Source organism: Chiloscyllium plagiosum, unplaced genomic scaffold, assembly GCF_037043375.1.
Source record: "Chiloscyllium plagiosum isolate Xiang-an unplaced genomic scaffold, Cpla_swu_hap1 HiC_scaffold_18, whole genome shotgun sequence".
In the NCBI taxonomy this organism is placed as follows: domain Eukaryota; kingdom Metazoa; phylum Chordata; class Chondrichthyes; order Orectolobiformes; family Hemiscylliidae; genus Chiloscyllium; species Chiloscyllium plagiosum.
The window spans coordinates 76,160,137-76,181,989 of NW_028270156.1; the positions used below are offsets into that span (position 1 = coordinate 76,160,137).

General features: G+C 40.7%; 1 protein-coding gene across 1 annotated transcript in view; it reads right to left on the bottom strand.

Annotated features, from left to right (window-relative positions):
• Positions 1-21,853, bottom strand: part of LOC122557980 (uncharacterized) — a 188,680-nt gene that overhangs the window by 32,907 nt on the left and 133,920 nt on the right. The window contains exons 35-36 of the mRNA XM_087996203.1: positions 4,770-4,992; positions 1,819-1,997 (exon numbers count right to left, since the gene is read on the bottom strand). Of these exons, the coding sequence (XP_087852329.1) occupies positions 1,819-1,997; positions 4,770-4,992 (402 nt within the window). The remainder of the gene's footprint in view (positions 1-1,818; positions 1,998-4,769; positions 4,993-21,853) is intronic.

Here is a 21,853-nt window from a genome sequence, read left to right on the forward strand (position 1 = left end):
TGTAACTATCTGTGTTTGCTGATGACACAAAGATAAGTGGGAAGTAAACTGTGAGGAGAATGTATGGAAGGATGTAGAAACATTTGATGAGGGAACAAAATATCAAAATATGGCAACAGAATTACAATCTGGCAAAATATATTTTTGTTAGAAAGTATAAGACTTTATAAAACATTTTCATTAGCAAATAAGGTCATAATAATAAATAGAGAAAAATAATTTGAAGATTATTGCTGAGAATAGATACATCTATTGAAGACCTTTGTCTTGGACTAATTAAGAAAATTCAGAAGAAATATCAAAATGAAGAAAAAAATATATTATTCTGTATGAGAGGAGAGTGCTGATTATTTGGTAATTAAGGTCTAATTGGTGAAAGCTTTGCCATGATGAATGCATCAATTAATGATGTGACAGTTAATTGCCAAATTCAGGATTATTTACCTAATGTAGTTCAGTTACAGACTAACATCTAATGTTAGACATTGTATTTTGAGTTTTGCAAGCATAGGCTCGTTGAATTTTATGTGTGTAAAGAATTAGGACAGTAACTAATTTAAGATTGTTAACTGGGTTAGCGGTATGAGCACTTGCATTTACTGGAAGCAATGCAGGTATATACTCAGAGTCCCATTTTTTGCTGTCAGAAAGAACACTGTGTCTGTTTCAATTCAACAAAAATAGATGATAGCTTCACTGGTTCACTTCTTAGGGCAATGCTTTTACCAGTTAGCGACAACCATCCATTTGGAAAGTTAATTTTTAATGCATTTATGTTTGCTGATGATATTAAGCTAAATAGAAAGGGGAGTTATGGACAGGACACAAAAAGGCTGCAAAGAAATGTTAAGTCGCTGTGTGCTAAAGCATCAAGGCAGTAGATGGATTGTGTGGGAAGTATAAAATTATTTACTTTGGTCATAATAGAAATGCAGAATACTTGATAAGTGATGATATTCAAAGAAATTTGAGTGTACTCATGCAAGGTCTATAGAAATTTAGCCATGAAGGTACAGCAGGCAGTTAGGAAGGCAAATGCCATGATTTATTTATTTGTTTATTCCAATCCACATGTAATAAAGGCCAACATAGTATGTTTTAGATTAGATTAGATTCTCAACAGTGTGGAAATCGGCCCTTCGGCCCAACAAGTCCACACCGTCCCCCCGAAGAGAAACCCACCCAAACCTATTCTCCTACCCTATATTTACCCCTGACTAATACACCTAACACTGTGGGCAATTTAGCATGGCCAATTCACCTAACCTGCACATCTTTTGAATTGTGGGAGGAAACCGGAGCACCCGAGGAAACCATGCAGACACAGGGAGAATATACAAACTCCACACAGACACCCAGGACCCTGGTGCTGAAAGGCAGCAGTGCTAACTACTGAGCCACCGTGCCGCCCTTTTCCTTACTAACTGCTTGTTGTACCTTCATGGCTAAATTTCTATAGACCTTCTTCTCTGTTTTCCATTCTTGAAGCAATCTTCAATGAATGTTGAATATTACCTCCTTTTCCAAATTTGTCGGTTTTAATTTTATGTATAGCCCATTATGTGACATTTTGTTTTGAAAGTTCAAATACAATGCGATTATTGGATTCTGCTTCTCCATCTTAATACTTACATACTCAAAGCCCTAATAAATTTCATGTAATCTGCTTCAGAAGGGTTGAAAGGATATGTTGATGGGGTTGGATGAAGAAGGGTGTTGGGAGGCCTGTATGGAATATGAACATCCACACAGACCTGTTGGACCAGCTGTTTTCTGCTGTGAATGCAATGTAATATTTTGTAAGCACATAATACTTACAGCATACCCCATCTGTGTAATTTCGCCAATCAATGCAGATACCGTGTGACATGCAGACAGATGCATAGGTTTGCAAGCTTGCACATATCACTGAGGTACTTGGCATTCGACATTCATCATGCACACACGCCTGATAGTAATTGTCTGGTGAAACGCGATCATGACATTCTGTAAACAATCTGAAAAAGGCATAATTCATGAACCTTCCTGTGAGACTTTGAATGTTTTTACTCTTGTTACAATGCATGGTATAGTTGCAGAGTAAAACTCACTTTACACTCAATCATTAGGTATCCCCTGAACAAGTTCAGAATGGGTTAGATGCAAAGTAGACTTCTTCCACACATGCTGAATCTTCTTCAACCTTTGGTATTTTTGTTGCACAAATTATGTTTTTCAGTTTTCATACATTCATGAGACTCATCTCCTCCTCACTAGATTTCTTTCTCAATAAACTGCTGAGCATCTATCCCTCCTCCACTCCTGGATCCAGTGTCGCTGACATTGTAAATAACTCTTTCTGATGAGGCATTGTTCTTTTCCTTTTCAAAACCAACGTTTTCACTTTCATTCTCAAATGACATATTCTTGCAGTTTGTTTTTAATAAGTATTGTTGCCAGTATTCTTTACAAACTCCAAATTCCCTTTATTTTGCAAAGTATATGACCAGTTTCCTAATGTCATACATCCTGGCCCTCTCTCTCTAGCAGCTCCTTGTTCAATCCTGATGAAGGGCTTTTGCCCAAAATGTCGATTTTCCTGCTCCTTGATGCTGCCTGAGCTGCTGTGCTTTTCCAGCACCACACTCTTGACTGATCTCCAGCATCTATAGTCCTCACTTTCTCTTAGCTCCCTGCACTGTCCAAACATGTCACTGCCGCTCCACAGCCTTCTGGAATATAGAACTGCAAAGATTCACCACCCTGAGTGAAGAAATTCCTCCTCACCTTGGCCTTGCACGACCTACCCTTTATCCTGAGATTGTGCGCTCTGGTTTCAGGATCAGCAAAACCAGAGGAAAGATATTACCATCGTTCACCCTGCCAAAGCACTAAAATGACAATTCCAAACTAGCATACATTCTCCTCGAGTGCATTTGTTCCATTGTCCACGTCAGTAGGTAGGTCATGTTGGTTTTTACTCTTGTTGATTGATTCATAGTCATACTTTCTTTTTCTACCAAGCATGACAATGCAGCTGTTGACTAAGAATCTAAGCTTCTTCATTCACCTTACTCATCCTAAGCATGGGGTCACTTTCCACATGTATATTAATGATACCTGAATGTATGTTACAACCAAAACTTTATACTATTAGACTGTTTGACTGATATTTAGTCTTCAATGAATTGCACTTGCTGCAGCTGAATATTTAAAATAAAACTGAAGGTATTCTCTTAAGTCCTCACCACAAATCACTTTCATCTTCCACTATCTGCTTAAAATCAACCAGTTTGATCAAGACTTTTTTTCACCTGTCCAAGTACATCCTTCTTTGGTTTTGAATCCATTTTTGTCTCACAGATCTATTAAATGCCCTGATGAAGTACTGTGTTAACTAAACATATCCTAAACTGGATGTAGGTTTGCTCACTGAGCTGGAAGGTCCATTTCCAGACGTTTTATCACCCTACTAGGTAACATGTTCAGTGGGCTTCCGGGCAAAGCACTGTTGATAATTCCTGCTTTCTATTTATATGTTTGGGTTTCTTTGGGTTGGTGATGTCATTTCCTGTGGTGACATGATTTCCTGTGGTGATGTCATTTCCTGTTCTTTTTCTCATGTGGCAGTAGATGGGGTCTAACTCGAGGTGTTTGTTGATAGAGTTCCGGTTGGAATGCCATGCTTCTAGGAATTCTTGTGCGTGTTTCTGTTTGGCCTGTCCTAGAATGGATGTGTTGTCCCAGTTGAAGTGGTGTCCTTCCTCATCTGTAAGTAAGGGCACTAATTAGAGAGGGTTATGTCGTTTTGTGGCTAGTTGATGTTTATGTATCCTGGTGGCTAGTTTTCTGCCTGTTTGTCCAATGCAGTGTTTGTTACAGTCCTTGCACAGTATTTTGTAAATAACATTAGTTTTGCTTGTTGTCTGTATAGGGTCTTTCAAGTTCATTAGCTGCTGTTCTAATGTGTTGGTGGGTTTGTGGGCTACCCTGAACATCAACTAGCCACAAAACGACATGACCCTCTCTCACTAGTATCCTTACAGATGAGGAAGGACACCACTTCGACTGGGACAACACATCGATTGTAGGACAAGCCAAACAGAGACACGCATAGAATTCTTAGAAGCATGGCTTTCCAACCGGAACTCTACCAACAAACACATCAAGTTAGACCCCTCTACCATCCCCTGAGAAAACGAACAGGAAAAGACATCATCACATGAAAATGACATCACCAACCCAAAGAAATCCAAACATATAAATAGAACGCAGGAATTATCAACAGTGCTTCGCCCGGAGGCCTATTGAAGATGTTACCTGGTAGGGTGACAAAACATCTGGAAATGAACCTTCCAGCTCAGAGAGCAAACCTACATCCAGAACCTCAACCTGAACTAAAAATCTTCTCAAAACTTGCTATGTCCTAAACTATGGAGTGATATTTAATCCTAGTTATTAGCTAACGAGAGTTTCACATTATTGGTATTATCTAATGTTCAAGCCATTAAGTAAAGAGAAAATCTCACTAAATAATGTTTATATTGTCTGGATCTTTAAATGCTCTTGCTTGAGAACATTTCATTACAATCTAAACTTGCAATTATCATTTCACAAAAAAAATCACAAATCTCTGGATTGCTAATATGAATTTGTAAATCTCATGAAAAATTCCAAAACATTTGCATAAGCTTCTTTTAGTATGTTATTTAGTTCACTGACTAATCAAAAATTAAAAATTTCTCATCTTAAAAAAATCTCAGATAATGTAATACAGTACAACATCTTACTTGCTTGTAATGAGCTTGCAAAGAGAATTAGAGTTACAAGGCTTTTGCGTTGTTTGGGGACTGACTGTAACTTGAGGTCTTAGAGTAGGTCGTGAGGATGGTCCATTGCAGTTTGGCTTGTTGGAATCTTTGACTTGCCAGTATTCAGCCATTTCAGAACAGGTGGTTGCAGGCTTTCCATTGGGCAATATACAGTCATCACTCCGAACATTATTACATGTTCCTGAGAAGATAGATTATTGAGTGTGTCAGTTTATCTTTATTCGTTTATCCTCCTTGGGGACATTTTATCTATTAAAAGAGATCTTATTATGCACTAGAGAATGATTCAAGAAAAACTTGTTCCATAAACTTGTTCATTAAGATAGGTTCATAGTAATGTACATCTGCTGTAACAATGTATTTTTAATGTACTTGTTTATTAATTTGTGGTTCAGTTTTTTCTCAGCAGAATTAACTGGCAGTAGAAGAACACAATCATAGTTTTGCTAACAACTTTGCCTATAACCACCAATATAATTGACGTGAAGTCATTAGACCTTGCAACATAAAGTTTTGTTTGCAATTTGTGGTGTTGAGGGTCAAATTGCTGTGGCAACATGTACTTCTGTCTACATTTTAATAGTCTGGAGCTATGGATGGTAGGAACTGACCATGAATCTGTCATTCTCGTTGCCTGCCACTCACATGTATTAAAAAGATTTGCAGTTGATGCCAATTTGACCATTCTATGAACATACTTGCTTTAGCTATCACATTCTGGAGTGGGACTCAAACCTGGAGATTCTGGCTCAGAGGCTGGAACTATTCCAGAGAATCTGAACTAGTAAGGCTGAGGTTGCAATCTAAGGTGATAGGGAAGAAAGAGAGCAGTCTGAGACTGATACAGTTGGGAAAAGGAATAAGTCTAAACAGTCAGGGCAGGCAAGAACAAAGCAAAGAATGAGGTAGGGTAATAAACTGCATTTATTTCAATGCAAGAGGCATAACGGTTAAGGTAGATGGACTGAGGGTATGGTTGGTAACATGGGACTGGGATTTCATAGCTTTGGAGAATTGCATACAGTTCTGGTCACCACATTATAGGAAAGATGTGGAAGCTTTGGAACGGGTTCAGAGTAGAGTAACTAGGACATTGCCTGGTATGGAGAGAAAGGTTGAGGGACTTGAAGCTGTTTTTGTTAGAGAAAAGAAGGTTGAGAGGTACCGTAATTGAGACATATAAGATAATCAGACGATTAGATCAGATGGACAGTGAGAGCCATTTTCCTCGGATGGTGATGGCTAGCACGAGGGGCCATAGCTTCAAATTGAGGGGTGAAAGGTACAGGACTGATGTAAGAGGTAGTTTCTTTACTCAGAGAGTAATGGGGGCAGACTCACAACTTTATGGACATTTAAATGGTTATTAGGTAGGCATATGGACGAGAATGGAGTAGCGTAGGTTAGTTGGGCTTCAGATTGGTTACACGGGGTGATACAACATCAGTTGGTGGCTGAAGGGCCTGTACTGTGCTGTAATGTTCTATTTTCTATGTTCTATAGCAATTACAGAGACCTGGCTCAGGGATGGACAGGACTGGCAGCTTAATGTTTCAGGGTATAGAAGCTATAGGAAGAATAGTAAGGAGAGCAAGAGAGGAGGGGGAGTGGTATTTTGATTAATGATAACATTCCTGGGAATATGTCCAGGGAAGTTATTTAGGTGGAACTGAGAAGTAAGGAAGGGATGATCACCTTTCTGAGATTGGACTATACACCTTCTAGTAGACAGTGGGAAGTTGAGAAACAAATTTGTAAGGAGATCTCAGTTATCTGTGACGATAATAGAGTGATTATTGTAGGGGGTTTTAATTTTTCAAACTAAGACTGGGACTGCCACAGTATTAAGAGCTTGGTTGGAGAGGAATTTGTTATGTGTGTGTAACAAAATTTTCTGATACAGTATGTGGATGTACATAGAAGAGAAAGTGCAAAACATGACCTACTCTTGGGAAATAAGGCAGGGTAGGTGTCATTAGAGGAGCAATTTGGCCCCATTGACCATAATCCTATTAGTTTTTAAATAGAAATGGAAAAGAATAGGCTGGAGCTAAAAGTTGAATTTCTAAATTGGAGGAAGGCCAATTTTGATGGTATTAGGCAAGAACTTTCAAAACTTCATTTGGGGTGGATGTTCATGCAATGTTAAAAGATTAAATTGTACTATCTCTCTGGACATTAATGTCATGTTAAAGGGTTAAACTGTACTGTCTTTCTCCAAGAAGCTGAACATTCTGGAAGTGGCAGGATGGGGTGGCGGTGTGACATTCTGTCTCACAGACAGCATGCAGTAATTTAGATGACTATCCATTGTAATCCACACTTCATTTGAGCAGCCATTTACTACTGTCCTACTACTATTATCAAATTAAATTCTCATTCTGTCAATTCCATTCAGAAATGCTTTCATAGCCATCCTCCAGCCAATTAAATTCATTTGCATGATCATCCCCTGATATTGAAGTATATCGCACCCACATTGTCTTGGGGAGTCAGGAAATCATTTGCATAATGATTCCCCAGGATTAGGGCATTTGCATTTCATCCTTGGTCTCCGAGGATGACCTCATCCTACTATTGTACCTGGGTAATGTGGGTATGGGAGGAGTGGCTGGAGTACATGTGAGCATTACCAACTGACCTGTATAAAGGGGTTGTGTTTCCTTTGTTTGGGGCCTCTTTTGACTCGACTTCTGCAAAGAGGGCTAAAGAGGTCACCTAACTTGTACAGGCTTTCATAAACTTTAACTCTTTGTAGAAGTTGGTGTGTGCGAATTGCATCTCGTATGTGAAACCTCAGGAAAAGAGCCTAACATTCACAGGAAAACACACAGCTGGAAAACTGGAAGCCTTCAACAATGAGAATGAGAATTCAGAGACAGTTTGTTCCTTTTAGGGTGAAAAGCAAGGTTGGTAGGTGTAGGGAATGCTGGATGACGAGTGAACTTGAGGTTTTGTTCAAGAGTAAGAAGGAAGCACATAGACAGCAGAGATCAATTAGGACACCACGGTGGCTCAGTGGTTAGCACTGCTACCTCACAGTGCCACGGACCTGGGTTTGATTCCCGCCTCGGGTGACTATCTTTGTGGAGTTTGCACATTCTCCCCAGTGTGTACATGGGTTTCCTCCGGATGCACCAGTTTCCTCCCACAATCCAAAGATGTGCGGGTTAGGTGCTAAATATAAATTGCCCATAATGTTAGGTGCATTAGTTATGGTTAAATATAGGGTAGGGGAATGGGTCTGGGTGGGTTACTCTTCTGGAGGATCGGTGTTGACTTGTTGGGCTGAAGGGCCTGTTTCAATACTGTAGGGAATCTGATCTAATCCCAGAACAGTATAAAGGCAGTAGAAGTATACTTAAGAGGGAAACCAGAAGGGCAAAAAAGTGACAGGAAATAACTTTGGCAAATACTATTAAGGAGAATTCAAAAGGATTCTGCAAATACGTTGAGGACAAAAGGGTAACTGGGGACAATAGAGCCTCTGAAAGATCAGCAAGTTCACCTGTATGTGGAACTGCAGGAGATGGAGGAGATACCAAACAAGTATTTTGTATCAGTGTTTACTGTGGGGAAGGACATGGAATATAAAGAATGTGGGGAAATATGGAGTGATAACTAGATAAATGCCCATATTCCAGAGGAGGAGGTGCTGGATGTATTAAAATACATAAAGGTGAATATATCCTCAGGACCTGATCAGGTGTACCCTAGAACTCTACGGGAAGTGAGTGTAGAGATTGCTGGGCCCCTTGCTGAGATATTTGTATCATTGATAGTCACAGGTGCGGTCCCAGAATACTGAAGATTGGATAACGTTATGTCACTATTTAAGAAAGATGATAAGGAAAAGCCAGGGGACTATAGACAGGTAAGCCTGGCATCAGTGGTAGGCAGCTGAAAATGTGTTGCTGGAAAAGCGCAGCAGGTCAGGCAGCATCCAAGGAACAGGAGAATCGACGTTTCGGGCATAAGCCCTTCTTCAGGAATCAGTGGTAGGCAAGTTGTTGGGGGGAATCCGAGGGAGGGGATTGATTAAGGATGGTTGACATGGCTTTGTGCATGGGAAATTGTGTCTCACTAACTTGATTGAGTCTTTGAAGAAGTAACTAAGAGGATTGATGATGGCAGAATGGTAAATGTGATATATGTGGACTTCAGTAAGGTATTTGACAAGCTTCCTCATGGTAGACTGGGTAGACAGTTTCGAAAGGTTAGATCAGATGGAATAGAGGAAGAACTGGCTATTTGGATACAGAGCTGGCTTGAAAGTAGAAGACAGAAGGTGTTGGTGGAGGGTTGCTTTACAGACTGGAGGCCTGTATGTCACATAGGTTGGTGTTGGGTCCACTGTTTTTTGTCATTTATATAAGTGATTTAGATGTGAACATAGGAGATATGATTAGTAGGTTTTCAGATGACACTCAAGTTGATGATGTAGTGGACAGCCAAGAAAGTTACCTCAGAGCAGAACAGAATCGTGATCAGATGGGCCAGATTGAGGATTGGTTGATGGAGTTTAATTTAGATAAATGTGATGTACGGCATTTTAGAAAGGCACATCAGAGCAGGATTTATACACTTACTGGTAAAGTCCTGGGGAGTATTGCTGAATGAAGAGACCTTGGAATGCAGGTCATAGTTCCTTGAAAATAGAGTCACAATGAAGAAGGCATTTGGTGTGCTTGTCTTTATTGATGAGTGCATTGTGTACAGGATTGGGAGGTCATATTGTGACTGTACAGGTCATTGTGTGCAATCTAGTCTCCCTCTTTATAAGAAGGATATTGTGAAACTTGAAAGGGTTCAGAAAAGATTAATGAGGATGTTGGAGGGTTTGAGCTACAGGGAGAGACTGAATAGGCTGCAACTGTTCTCGCTGGAGCATTGGAGGCTGAGGGGTGACCTTATAGAGGTTTATAAAATCATGAGGGGTATGGATAAGATAAATAGGCAAAGTCTTTTCCCTGGGGTGGAGGAGTCCAGAGCTAGAGGGCATAGGTTTAGGGTGAAAGGGGCAAGATACAAAAGGGCCCTAAGGGGCAACTTTTTCACACAGAGCGTGGTACTTGTATGGAATGATCTGCCACAGAAAATGGTGGAGCCTGGTACAATTACAACATTTAAAAGGCATCTGGATGGGTATATGAATCGGAAGGGTTTAGAGGGATATGGGCCAAATGCTGACAAATGGGAGTAGATTCGTTGGCATGGACAAGTTGGAGCGAAAGGTTTATTTCTGTGCTGTACATCTCTATGACTCAATGACCCCCACCTCTCACAATTACTTGCTAATACAGAACTTGAATACTGCTAAAGAAAGAAATTTGTCGAAGATTTTGTCTTTCACTAATCAGGCCAAAATCAAAAATGCCACATTCAAATGATGACAGCTTATACTTCAGGATAAAAGTTAACATGTAGAAAGTGAGGACTGCAGATGCTGGAAATCAGAGTCAAGACTGTCGTGCTGGAAAAGCACAGCAGGTTAGGCAACATCCAAGAAGCAGGGGAATCAATGTTTCGGGCAATTCCTCATGAAGGGCTTATGTCCAAAACGTCGATTCTCCTGCTCCTTGGATGCTGCCTGACCTGATTGGTTGACAAGTCAAATTAACAGTTGAAACTTTATTGCTGGAACAGCACAGCAGGTCAGGCAGAATCCAGGGAACAGGAGATTCGACGTTTCGGGCACAGGCCCTTCTTCAGGAATGAGAAGGGCCTGTGCCCGAAACGTCGAATCTCCTGTTCCCTGGATGCTGCCTGACCTGCTGTGCTGTTCCAGCAATAAAGTTTCAACTTTGATCTCTAGCATCTGCAGACCTCACTTTCTCCTCCAAGTCAAATTAACAAGCATGCTATGGAGAAAACATAAGGAAACAGTAAGTGCCCAAGACCTGAGAGTATCGATTAAAAGCACAAGGCTTTAACGTATTCCTTTTGTTTGCAGAGAGCAGGTCATCAAGGGGAAATGTATGCTGCTTCTAGAAAGCATAAGTGAGTCAGGTTACAAACTCGACTGGTTATCTAAAACTGGCTGTTACTGTAGCTATCAACTTGCTGAATAACCTCTATGGTGCTAACAGCTACACCAAAAACTAGTTTAAGATAAATTCATAGTATTTTTGCTTGCTAGAAGCAACATTCATATAGCCAAGGAACCTTTCTCTGCACATGGAATCTGGTCAAAACTTGTGCCTTTTTAAATTATTTAGAGGCCTTGGGAGCTTTTAGTTTTCCATTGTTTTCTCCATGGCAGTATCTTGGTTAATCCGACTCAACTAGCCAACCAGACCACCTTTACTCCTATAAATTTGTGATCCCTTGAAATTTTTCATTCTAATATTTGTCCTGATAAGAACAAGATGAAAAGTTGGGCAATATCTCTCTCTTTTCAGTAATATTTAAGCTGTTTCTCTTGACATTTACAGCTGAACATTATAGTATATGGACATTATTATTTTTCCCTCCATATTAGTAAAACAAAAACCAGGTGATGAAATGATATTTTTGAGACTAAAATCAAAGTGGTGAATTGAAATTTTACTCTGCAATATTTAAAATGTATCAATTATCTTTTAGCAATATTACTAATTGATTAAAAATAAATAGCTCAATAAATGAACTTGGCAACCAAGAATTTAAAAAAAACTGCAAAACAATATCCAACATCATAGCCCCTCCCCTATTGGATCCAAGAATTCTCTATCTCCCACTGAAATCTCCTTTCCCTACTGGACATGACTGAGATATTAAAGAGTAAGTTTGCTCTGCTGACTTGCAAGAAATTGAATGCCTGGGGCAGGGGGACTGGATGCAGTTAATCAGGAATTGGCAGAGTTAAGGCTCTATGCACAACAGACCAGATATGCAGTAGAATATCTATTGGCCCAAAAAGGTGGATGCATACAATAGTGGAGGACAAATGCATCATCCAGGTTATGGATGAATCAATACAACATCACCTGTGCCATTCAGTCTACTTGGAACCAACTGAATATTTTTGACAAGGCCTTAAGAATGGAGAGGCTGGCTAGTATGGCTACTGGGAGGATCCCAGGAATCCTATCTACTGCATGGGCTAGTGATTTTTGTTGTTATTGTACATTGTGTGTCAATAACTTGCTTGAGCACTGGCTGTAAGATTCTTAGGTATAAATTGGTAATGCCTTTCTCATCACTCATCGAGGTGGTTATCATGGAATGATAAAAGGAGGGAATGAGATATTAACAATTTAATTTGCCCCGCTGACCTGCAAGAAATTGAATGCCCCAGGGATAAGGTGGTGTGCCTTCTAGGTGGAATGTGGGAGGTCTATATGGCCATTTCCTTGCCATTCAGTGGTGATTTACATTTTCATCCAGAAATCAGTAAGAACATTATATTTGGAATGTAATTACTTCTCTATAGTTACATAAAACAATTTGCAACAGAATTGACCATTCAGGGAAGATTTATGTTTTCATCCAAAAATCAATAAGAACATTGTAGTTGGAATGTAACTACTCCTGTATATCTGTAGTTACAAAAAACAATTTGCAACAAATTTGACCATTAAGTGATGATTTGCATTACATTGTTTCTGGAGGTGGGGTGGTCACTGCATTGTATTTTGAGTAGCATGCGACTATGAGGGGATGGTTGAGGGTTGTCTTGTGGGCAGTACTAACTGTGATGTTGAGAGTTTTGTATAAGGACAAACTGTTTCCTTGTTCAGAGAGAGCTTTTTGTCATGACCCTGTAAGCTCTGCGAGGCATGTGTTAAAGGTACCTCCAGAAAGCCTGTACTGTACTTTGTTTAATAGATTTGGTTGTTTGTTCACAGAAGTTTGTGTGTTGCAGTTGCATCAAGTGTGTAAGAACCTCAAGAGTAAAATAAGCTAACATTGAATGCCGTGGGGTAAGATGGTGTGTCTTCGTCTTATAGGTGGAATGTGGGAGGTTTAATTGGCCATTTCCTTGCCATTCAGGGATGATTTACATTTTCAACCAAAAATCAACCCTGAATATTATAGTTGGAATGTAACTACTCCCCTACAGTTACATAAAATAATTTGCAACAGAATTGACCATTCAGGGATGACTTACATTTTCATCCAGAAATCAATAAGAACATTCAGTTGGAATTTAACCTGTTTCTTAAAGTTACAAAAAACAACTTGCAACAGATTTGACCATTAAGGGATGATTTGCATTACCTTGTTTCTCGAGGTGGGGTGGTCACTGCATTTTATTTTGAGTGGCATGTAATTATGAGGGGATGGCTGAGGGTTGTCTTGTGGGCAGTACTAACTGTGATGTTGAAAGTTTTGCATAAAGGACAGAGAAAGCTTTTTGCCACGACCCCGTAAGCTCTGCGTGGGTGTGTTAAAGGTTCCTCCAGAAAGCCTGTACTGTGTTTAATAAATTTGGTTGTTTGTTCACAGAAGTTGGTGTGTTGCAGTTGCATCAAGTGTGTAAGAACCTCAAGAGTAAAATAACCTAACAATGACAAGACCTGAAACCTCTTCTCCCCATTGTATCTGACAACCTCCTGTCTCCTACCACTGGAACTGACAGCCCTTTTCCCTTCTAGAGCCAACAACCCCCTATATCCCATCACTAAACCTGCTGTCCCCTTCGCTGCTGCCAGACCTGACACTCTTCTCCCCATGTTAACTCTGTTTCTGTCTTCATAGATGCTTCCAGACTTCTAGTTTTTCCAGAATTTCCTCTGATCCTTGGTATTTCATAGGATTCTACCATTCGTTATGTATTGCTTTGCATCTTTTATCCAGACTGAATTCCGTTTGAAATTGATTATCTACCTGACCAGCCCATTTATATCCTTCTGTAATTTAAGGCTATCCTCTTCACTATTTACCATCTCACCTACATTCATATCATCAATGACCAACCATTCAAGTCCAAATCATTTGTATATATGACTAATATCGAGGGTTCCAACACTGATTCTTGTGGAACCCATTGGGCATATGCTGTTCTGCAGAACATTTAAATCTGGCACCGAGGACTATGAAAAATGGGGTTTAATTTACCTTCCCTGATTAGTCTGCACTGTGAGGGAACTTGTACACCCAACATTTCTAAAGGTGCCTTGATCAAAATTTCCGCCTAGAAATGCAGAGCTTAGTTCTAATGCAAAAGATATAGATAGTGTAGCAATCTAACTACAATTGCCACTCTGAAAAATCTGGGTGATTGTATCTTTCTGTGATCAAATTCAAGAACATGCAAACCCCTACATTCTGTAGTCTCTCTTTGTTTAGATAATATTCTGCTTTCCTGTTCATAGAATCACATAGTACAGCAGAGGATCTCAGCCTATCGAGTCCCTTAAAGTAGCAGGACAGTAAATAATGTGATAAGAAGACATATGGGATGCTTAAACTCTATGCCTTGGCTAATAAAGTTAAGAGGAGGAAAGTGACGCTGGAACTGTATAAGCATTGGCTAGGACAAAGCAAGAGTATTGTGTACGTTTTGGAATCCATATTGTAAGAGGGATATGATTACACTGGAGAGGGTGCGGAGGAGATTTACCAGGATGTTGCCTGGGCTGGAAAGTTTTAGCTATGAAGAAAGGATGGATAGATTGGGGGTGTTTTCCTTCAAGTAGAGGAGACTGAAAAGGGAGCATGATTGAGATATATAAAATTATGACGGGCATAGACAGAGTAGTTGGGAAGAAATTTTTCCTGTTGGTGAAGGGATCAATCAGGGGCATAGCTTTAAGGTAGAGAGGCCACAAGATAACTGGCAGATAAGGTAAAGGAGAATCCAAAGAGATTCTACAAGTACATGAAGGACAAAAAGTAACTAGGGAGAGAATAGCCCATTTTAAAGATCAGGAGAATCGACGTTTCGGGTATAAGCCCTTCTTCAAGAATAAGCCATTCCTGAAGAAGGGCTTATGCCCAAAACGTCGATTCTCCTGTTCCTTGGATGCTGCCTGACCTGCTGCGCTTTTCCAGCAACACATTTTCAGCTCTGATCTCCAGCATCTGCAGCCCTCACTTTCTCCCATTTTAAAGATCAACAAAGTCATCTGTGTATGGACAGACAAGGGATGGGTGAGATTCTAAGTTAATATTTCTCGTTGATATTTACCATTGTGGATGCTACAGAACTTGGTGAAATAAATAGTACTTTTTTGAAGAGAGTCCATTACAGAAAGGGAGGTGCTAGAAGTCTTAAAACACATTAAGGTAGATAAATCCTCAGGACCTGATGTACCCAGAATTTTGTGGGAGGCGAGGGAGGAATTTGTGGGGCCCCTGGTGGAGATATTTGTATCAACAGCCACGGGTGTAGTGTCCAAAGTTTGAAGGATAGCTAATGTTGTGCCATTATTTAAGAAAGGCTGCAGGGAAATGACTGGGAACTGCAGACTGGTAAGCCTAATGGTGGATACGTTGTTAGAGGGGATCCTGAGAGACAGGAAATCCTGGCATTTGGAGAGGCAAGGACTTATTTGGGGTAGTCAGTATATCTTTGTGTGTGGGAAATTGTCTCTCACAAATTTGATTGAGATTTTTAAAAGGGGTGACCAAGAATATACATCAGAGAAATGTGGTAATCAATATTTACATGGACTGTAGCAATACCTTTGACAAGGTACCACATGGTAGGTTGTTGAGAAAGGCTACATCTCTTGGGATCCATGGAGAGCTAGTCAATTGGATATAAAATTAGCTTGACTTGAAAACACTGAGGGTGGAAGTAGAGGGTTGTTTTTCGGACTGAAGGTCTGTGACCAGGAATGTGCCACAGAGATCATTGCTGGATCCACTGTTGGTCATCATTTATATAAATGATTTGGATGAGAATTGTCTTGGAATGTAGCAAAATCTTGATCACTGGGCCAGTGGGCTGAGGATGGCAGGTGAAGCAGTTGGAGTTTAATTTAGATAAATGAAAGGTGTTGCATTTTGCTAAATCAAACTAGGGCAGGAGTTACAAAGTTAATGCTAGGGCCCTAGGGGTGTATTAGAACAAAAAGATCCAGGGGTACAGATTCACAGTGGAGTCAAAGGTAGACAGGGTGAGAAGAAGGCTTTTGGCATGCTTGCTTTCTTTGGTCAGACCATATAGTATAATAGTTGGGACATATTGTTGCAGCTATACAAGATGTTGGTGAGGATACATTTGGGTGCTGCATGCAGTTCTAGTCACCCTGCCATAAAAAGGATATTATTAAACTAGAAAGAGTGCAGAAATGCTTTACTAGGATGCTACATGGACTGGAAGGTTTGAGTCATAAGGAGAGGCTGGATAAGATGGGACTTTTTTCCCTGGAGCGTAGGAGACTGAGGGGTAACCTTAAATGGGTCTATGAAATCATGAGACTCATGGATAAAGCAGATAACCAACAGCATTTGCCCATGGTAAGGGTCTCTAAAACTAGAGGACATGGGTTTAAGGTGAGATGGGAAAGATACAAAAGACTCTGGAGGGATTTTTTTCATGATGTTTGGGCATGAACAGGCTGCCACAGTAGTGGTGGAAGCAAGTACAATTTTGTCATTTATGTAGGTACATGAATGGGATAGGTATGAAGGGATATGGACCAAACACAGGCAAATGGGACTAGTTGAGTTGTGAAAACTGGGTGGCATTAGCAAATTGGGCTGAAGGGCCTGTTTCCATGCTATAGACCTGTATGACTGTATGTAAGAGCTTTGAAGGATGTCAGGTAAAAAATAAATCACTGAGGGTGGTGCGAATTTACAATGCATTGCCTGCAAGGGTGGTAGGGGCAGAAATTCACATAACATCTAAGAAATATTCAGATGTGCATTTGCAACGTCAAGATGTATAACTATAACAATGACTAAATGCTGGAAAATAGGACTAGAATAGTTAAGTACTTGAGTTTGAGTGTTGCAGACTTGACAGGTCAAAGAGCCTTTTTCTGTGCTGTAGATCTGTATGACTCCTAGTCTGCACCAACAGAAACTATTCTCAATCTACATGAGGCCCAATTTCCAGCACTTAGTCCATAGCCTTGAAAACAACCGAACCTTTCCAAGCTACTATTCATAGCTAAACTACTCCATCTAAAGCAACTTCCAGGAGAATCTCCTCTGCCCCTTCTCCAGTGCAATCATATCATCCTGTAGTGCAGCAACTAGAGTTGCACATGGTAATCCAACTGTGGTCTAACCAAGTGCTGTACAGCTTCAACATGACCTCCCTGCTCTTACAATCTATGTAATGACTGATGAAGGCAAGTGTCCTGCATGCTTTCGTAAGTACTCTATTAACCTATCCTGGCAGCTTCAGGAATCTCTGGACAAGCACCCCAATATTCCTTTATTCCTCTGAGCTCCCTCGTGATTTGCCATTCATTAAGCACTCCCTTGTCATCTTCCATCTTCCAAAGTGTATTACCTCTTTGTATCAGGGTTAAAATTTATCAGGGTGAAATTCCATCTGCTGTGGATCTGCCCAACTGACCAATCCATTTATATTCTCCCAATATCAAAGACCATCTTCCTCACTGTCAATTATCTGGTCAATCTTTGAGTCATCTGCAAAATTACTCATATTTACCTCCACATTTCCTTCTATATTGTTTATATATGTCACAAACAATAAGGGACTCAGTACTGATGTCTATGGGCCACCATTAGTCTCTGGCCTCCAGTCACACAACCAGTCTTCTACCACTATCATTTGTCTTCTACCACAAAGCTAATTTTGCTTGTCAAAGTAGACACTTCACTCTTTCCCACATTATACTTCATCTGCCAATTTTTTTCCCACTTGCATTTCGATGTCTTAGGTATTAACATTGGTCTGCCCAAATTTACTGTGACTAGCTAAACCATACAGAGGTGTAAAATCTCATATTTGTTATTGTTACAGTAGGATGGGATGAGAGGACTGTCTTCCTCAACTTCTACTACTCCATGAACTGTCACGCCCAAATTGACACCTTTCTCTATGTTAGACTCAGAATAAAAGATCCATGAACCATACCAAGTTTTGAACACGAAAGTATAAATATGAATCCCTATAAATAATCCAGAACATACACACAAACAAAAACATTTTTTTGGTCAAAAACTATTCCATCTGTTCTGATGATGCCACCTTCCACAGGAAAGCCTCAGAAATGTCCATTTTACCTCACCGGTGGCAGAAAGGAAGTTTGTGGACTTGTCTACTGAGGTAGTATGGGCTGAGGTTAGAAACAGGAAAGGAGAGATCAGCCTGTTGGGGAGTTTTCTATAGGCCTCTGAATAGTTCCAGAGATGTAGAGGAAAGGATAGCAAAGATAATTCTGGATGGGAGCGAGAGTAACAGGGTAATTGTTATGGGGTCTTTTAACTTTCCAAATATTGACTGGAAATACTATAGTTTGAGTACTTTAGATGGGTCAGTTTTTGTCCAATGTGTGCAGGATTGTTTCCTGACACAGTATGTAGACAAGCCAATAAAGGGCAAGGCCACATTGGATTTGGTAGTGGGGAATGAACCTGACCAGGTGTTAGATTTGGAGGTAGTTAAGCACTTTAGTGATAATGACCACAGTTCGGTTATGTTTACTTTAGCAATGGAAAGGGATAGGTATATAACACAGAGCAAGAGTTATTGCTGGGGGAAGAGGCAATTATGATGCGATTAGGCAAGATTTAGGATACATAAGATGGGGAAGGAAACCACAGGGGATGGACACAATTGAAGTGTGGAGCTTATTCAAGGAACAGCTGCTGCAGGTCCTTGATAAATACGTACCTATCAGACAGGAAGGAAGTTGTTGAGTGAGGGAGCTGTGGTTTAGTAAAGAAGTTGAATCTCTTGTCAAGAGGAAGAAGGCTTAGGTTAGGATGAGATGTGAGGGCTCAGTTAAGGCACTTGAGAGTTACAAGTCAGCCAGGAAAGACCTTAAGAGCGAGCTAAGAAGAGCGAGGAGGGGACATGAGAAGTCATTGGCAGATAGAATCAAAGAAAATCCTAAAGCTTTCTATAAGTATATCAGGAATAAAAGAATGAAAGATTAGGACCAATCAAGGATAGCAGTGGGAAGTTATGCGTGGAGTCCGAGGAGATAGGGAAAGCGCTAAATGAATATTTTTTGTCAGTATTCACACTGGAAAAAGACAATGTTGTTGAGGAGAATGTGGAGATACAGGCTACTAGACTATATGGGATTGAGGTTCACAAGGAGGAGTTGTTGGTAATTCTGGAAAGTGTGAAAATAGATAAGTCCCCTGGGTTGGATGGGATTTATCCTAGGATTCTCTGGGAGCCAGGGAGGAGATTGTAGAGCCTTTGGCTTTGATCTTTATGGCATCATTGTCTACAGGAATAGTGCCAGAAGAGTGGAGGATAGCAAATGTTGTTCCCTTGTTCAAGAATGGAGTAAAGATAACCCTGATAGTTATAGACCAGTGAGCCTTACTTTGGTTGTGGATAAAGTGTTGGAAAAGGTTATAAATGATAGGAGTTATAATCATCTAGAGAGGAATAAGTTGATTAGGGATAGTCAACGCGGTTTTGTGAAGGATAGGTCATGCCTCACAAACCTTATTGAGTTCTTTGAGAAGGAGACCAACAGGTGGATGAGGGTAAAGCGATTGATCTGGTGTATATGGATTTCAGTAAGCATTTAATCAGGTTCCCTGGTAGGCTATTGCACAAAATATGGAGGCAAAATATATGAGGGTGATTTGGCGGTTTAGATCAGAAGTTGCCTCACTGAAAGAAGGCAGAGGGTGGCAGTTAATGGGAAATGTTCGTTCTGGAATTCAGTTACAAGTGGTGTACCGCGGGGATCTGTTTTGTGGCCACTGCTGTTTGTCATTTTTATAAACGACCGAGATGAGGGCATAGTAGGATGCGTTAGTAAATTTGCAGATGACAATAAGTCGGTGAAGTTGTGGATAATGCTGAAGGATGTTACAGGTTACAGAGGGATATATATAAGCTGCAGAGCTGGGCTGAGAGGTGGCAAATGGAGTTTAATGTGGAAGAGTATGAGGTGATTCACTTCGGAAGGAGCAACAGGAATGCAGAGTACTGGGCTAATGGTAAGATCTTTGGCAGTGTAGATGAACAGAGATCTCGATGTCCATGTACATAGATTCCTGAAAGTTGCCAGTCAGGTTGATAGGATTGTTAAAACGGCATATGGTGTGTTAGCTTTTATTGGTAGAGGAATTGAGTTTCGGAGCCAAGAGGTCATGCTACAGCAGTACAAAACTCTGGTGCGGCTGTACTTGGAGTACTTCGTACAGTTCTGGTCACCGCATTTTAGGAAGGATGTGGAAGCTTTGGAAAGGGTTCAGGAGAGATTTACTAGGATATTGCCTTGCATGGAGGCAAGGTCTTATGAGGAAAGGCTGAGGGACATGAGGCTGTTTCGTTAGAGAGAAGATTGAGAGGTGACTTAATTGAGACATCCAAGATAATCAGAGGGTTAGATATGGTAGACATTGAGAGCCTTTTTCCTCAGATGGTGATGGCTAGCCCAAGGGGACATAACTTTAAATTGATGGGTGATAGATATAGGACAGATGTCATAGGCTGTTTCTTTACTCAGAGAGTAGTAGGGGCATGGAACACACTGCCTGCAACAGTAGTAGACTTGCCAACTTTAAGGGCATTTAAATGGTCATTGGATAAACATATGGGTGAAATTGGAATAGTGTAGGATAGATAGGCTTCAGATTGGTTCTGCAGGTCGGCACATCCTTGAGGACCTGTACTGCGCTGTAATGTTCTATATTCTACGTTCTATGTTCAACTAAGATTCCCTGCTCCCGTAGATGACAGGGCTATTAGCTGCTGCCGACCTATTTCTCACAATTCTTCTGTTACACACTCCTCCCTCCCACAACAACATTAGCGCCCCTGTAGCCACAGAGACCCCCGTAGTTGCACCACCTCCAGTGGGAAGCCACCACCAGACACATAGTCCCCTTCCCTCCCTTGTTAGAATTCCGCAGGGACTGTGCCCTCTGGGACTCCCTATTCCACTCCTCGACTTCTCACACCTCTCCACATTCCCATGCACTTGCGAAAGGTGCAGCACTTGCCTGTTTACCTTTTTCATCCTCCCTATCCAAAGACCCAGACACATTTTCCAGGTGAAGTAGCAATTTACGTGTCGTTAATCCAGTCTAGTCTACTGTATTCACTACTCACAACACTGTATTCTAGACATTCGGGAGACAAAATATAGGCTAGGTGACTGCAGAATACCAATGTTTAGTTGTAAAAATGACTCAGCTTCCAGTTGCCTGCCACTTCAACACACCACTGTGTTGCCATACCAACATTTCTGTCTCAGGCCTGTTGCAGTGCCCATTTGGGGACCTTATAGCCTTCAGGACTCAATGTCAAGTTTTACAATTTGAGAGTATGAGCACCTCCTTCCATGTCTATTATCCACCCTCACATCCAAAATCCTTTCTTGACATGGATTGCTTTCAATGTAGCTGACCTATTTCCCCTACCCGTAGCTCCCACTATCACCTATCTAGCTTCCTTTCTTCCCTCGCTTACTATCAGCATTCCGTCTGTCTAGCTACCTTGTTTTCTCTCTCTCTCTCTCTCTCTGTCTGGTTCTGTCTCCACCTAATCCTCACTCACACCACTTCATTCATCAGCTTAAACATCGCCTTTTCCTAGCTATCAGTTTTGAAGAAGGGTCACTGGACTCGAAGCTCTGTTTCTCTGTCTCCATAGATGCTGCCAGACCTATTGAGTTTCTCCAGCAATTAATGTTTTTGTGTGTTTTTGGTCTTAATTCTTGAAAGCATGAGGCAATGAGATTTCAGATGTTCAGATTGCTGACAGTCTGAAATTCTGGCACACAAAATAGATGTCACTGAACACATTCACCTGTTGCTGGGGTCCTTTGCAGATGCAGAATTTCAAGAAATGTCATGAAACCTGTTTAGAGGACTCACAATAAAGGCTATTTTCATGAAACAAGAGAGCTCAACTGGAAAGCTTCTTTTTTCCAGCAGGTTTCTCCTTACATAAAATACAACCAATCTCCAACAGAATTAGTTGTTTCCTTGTA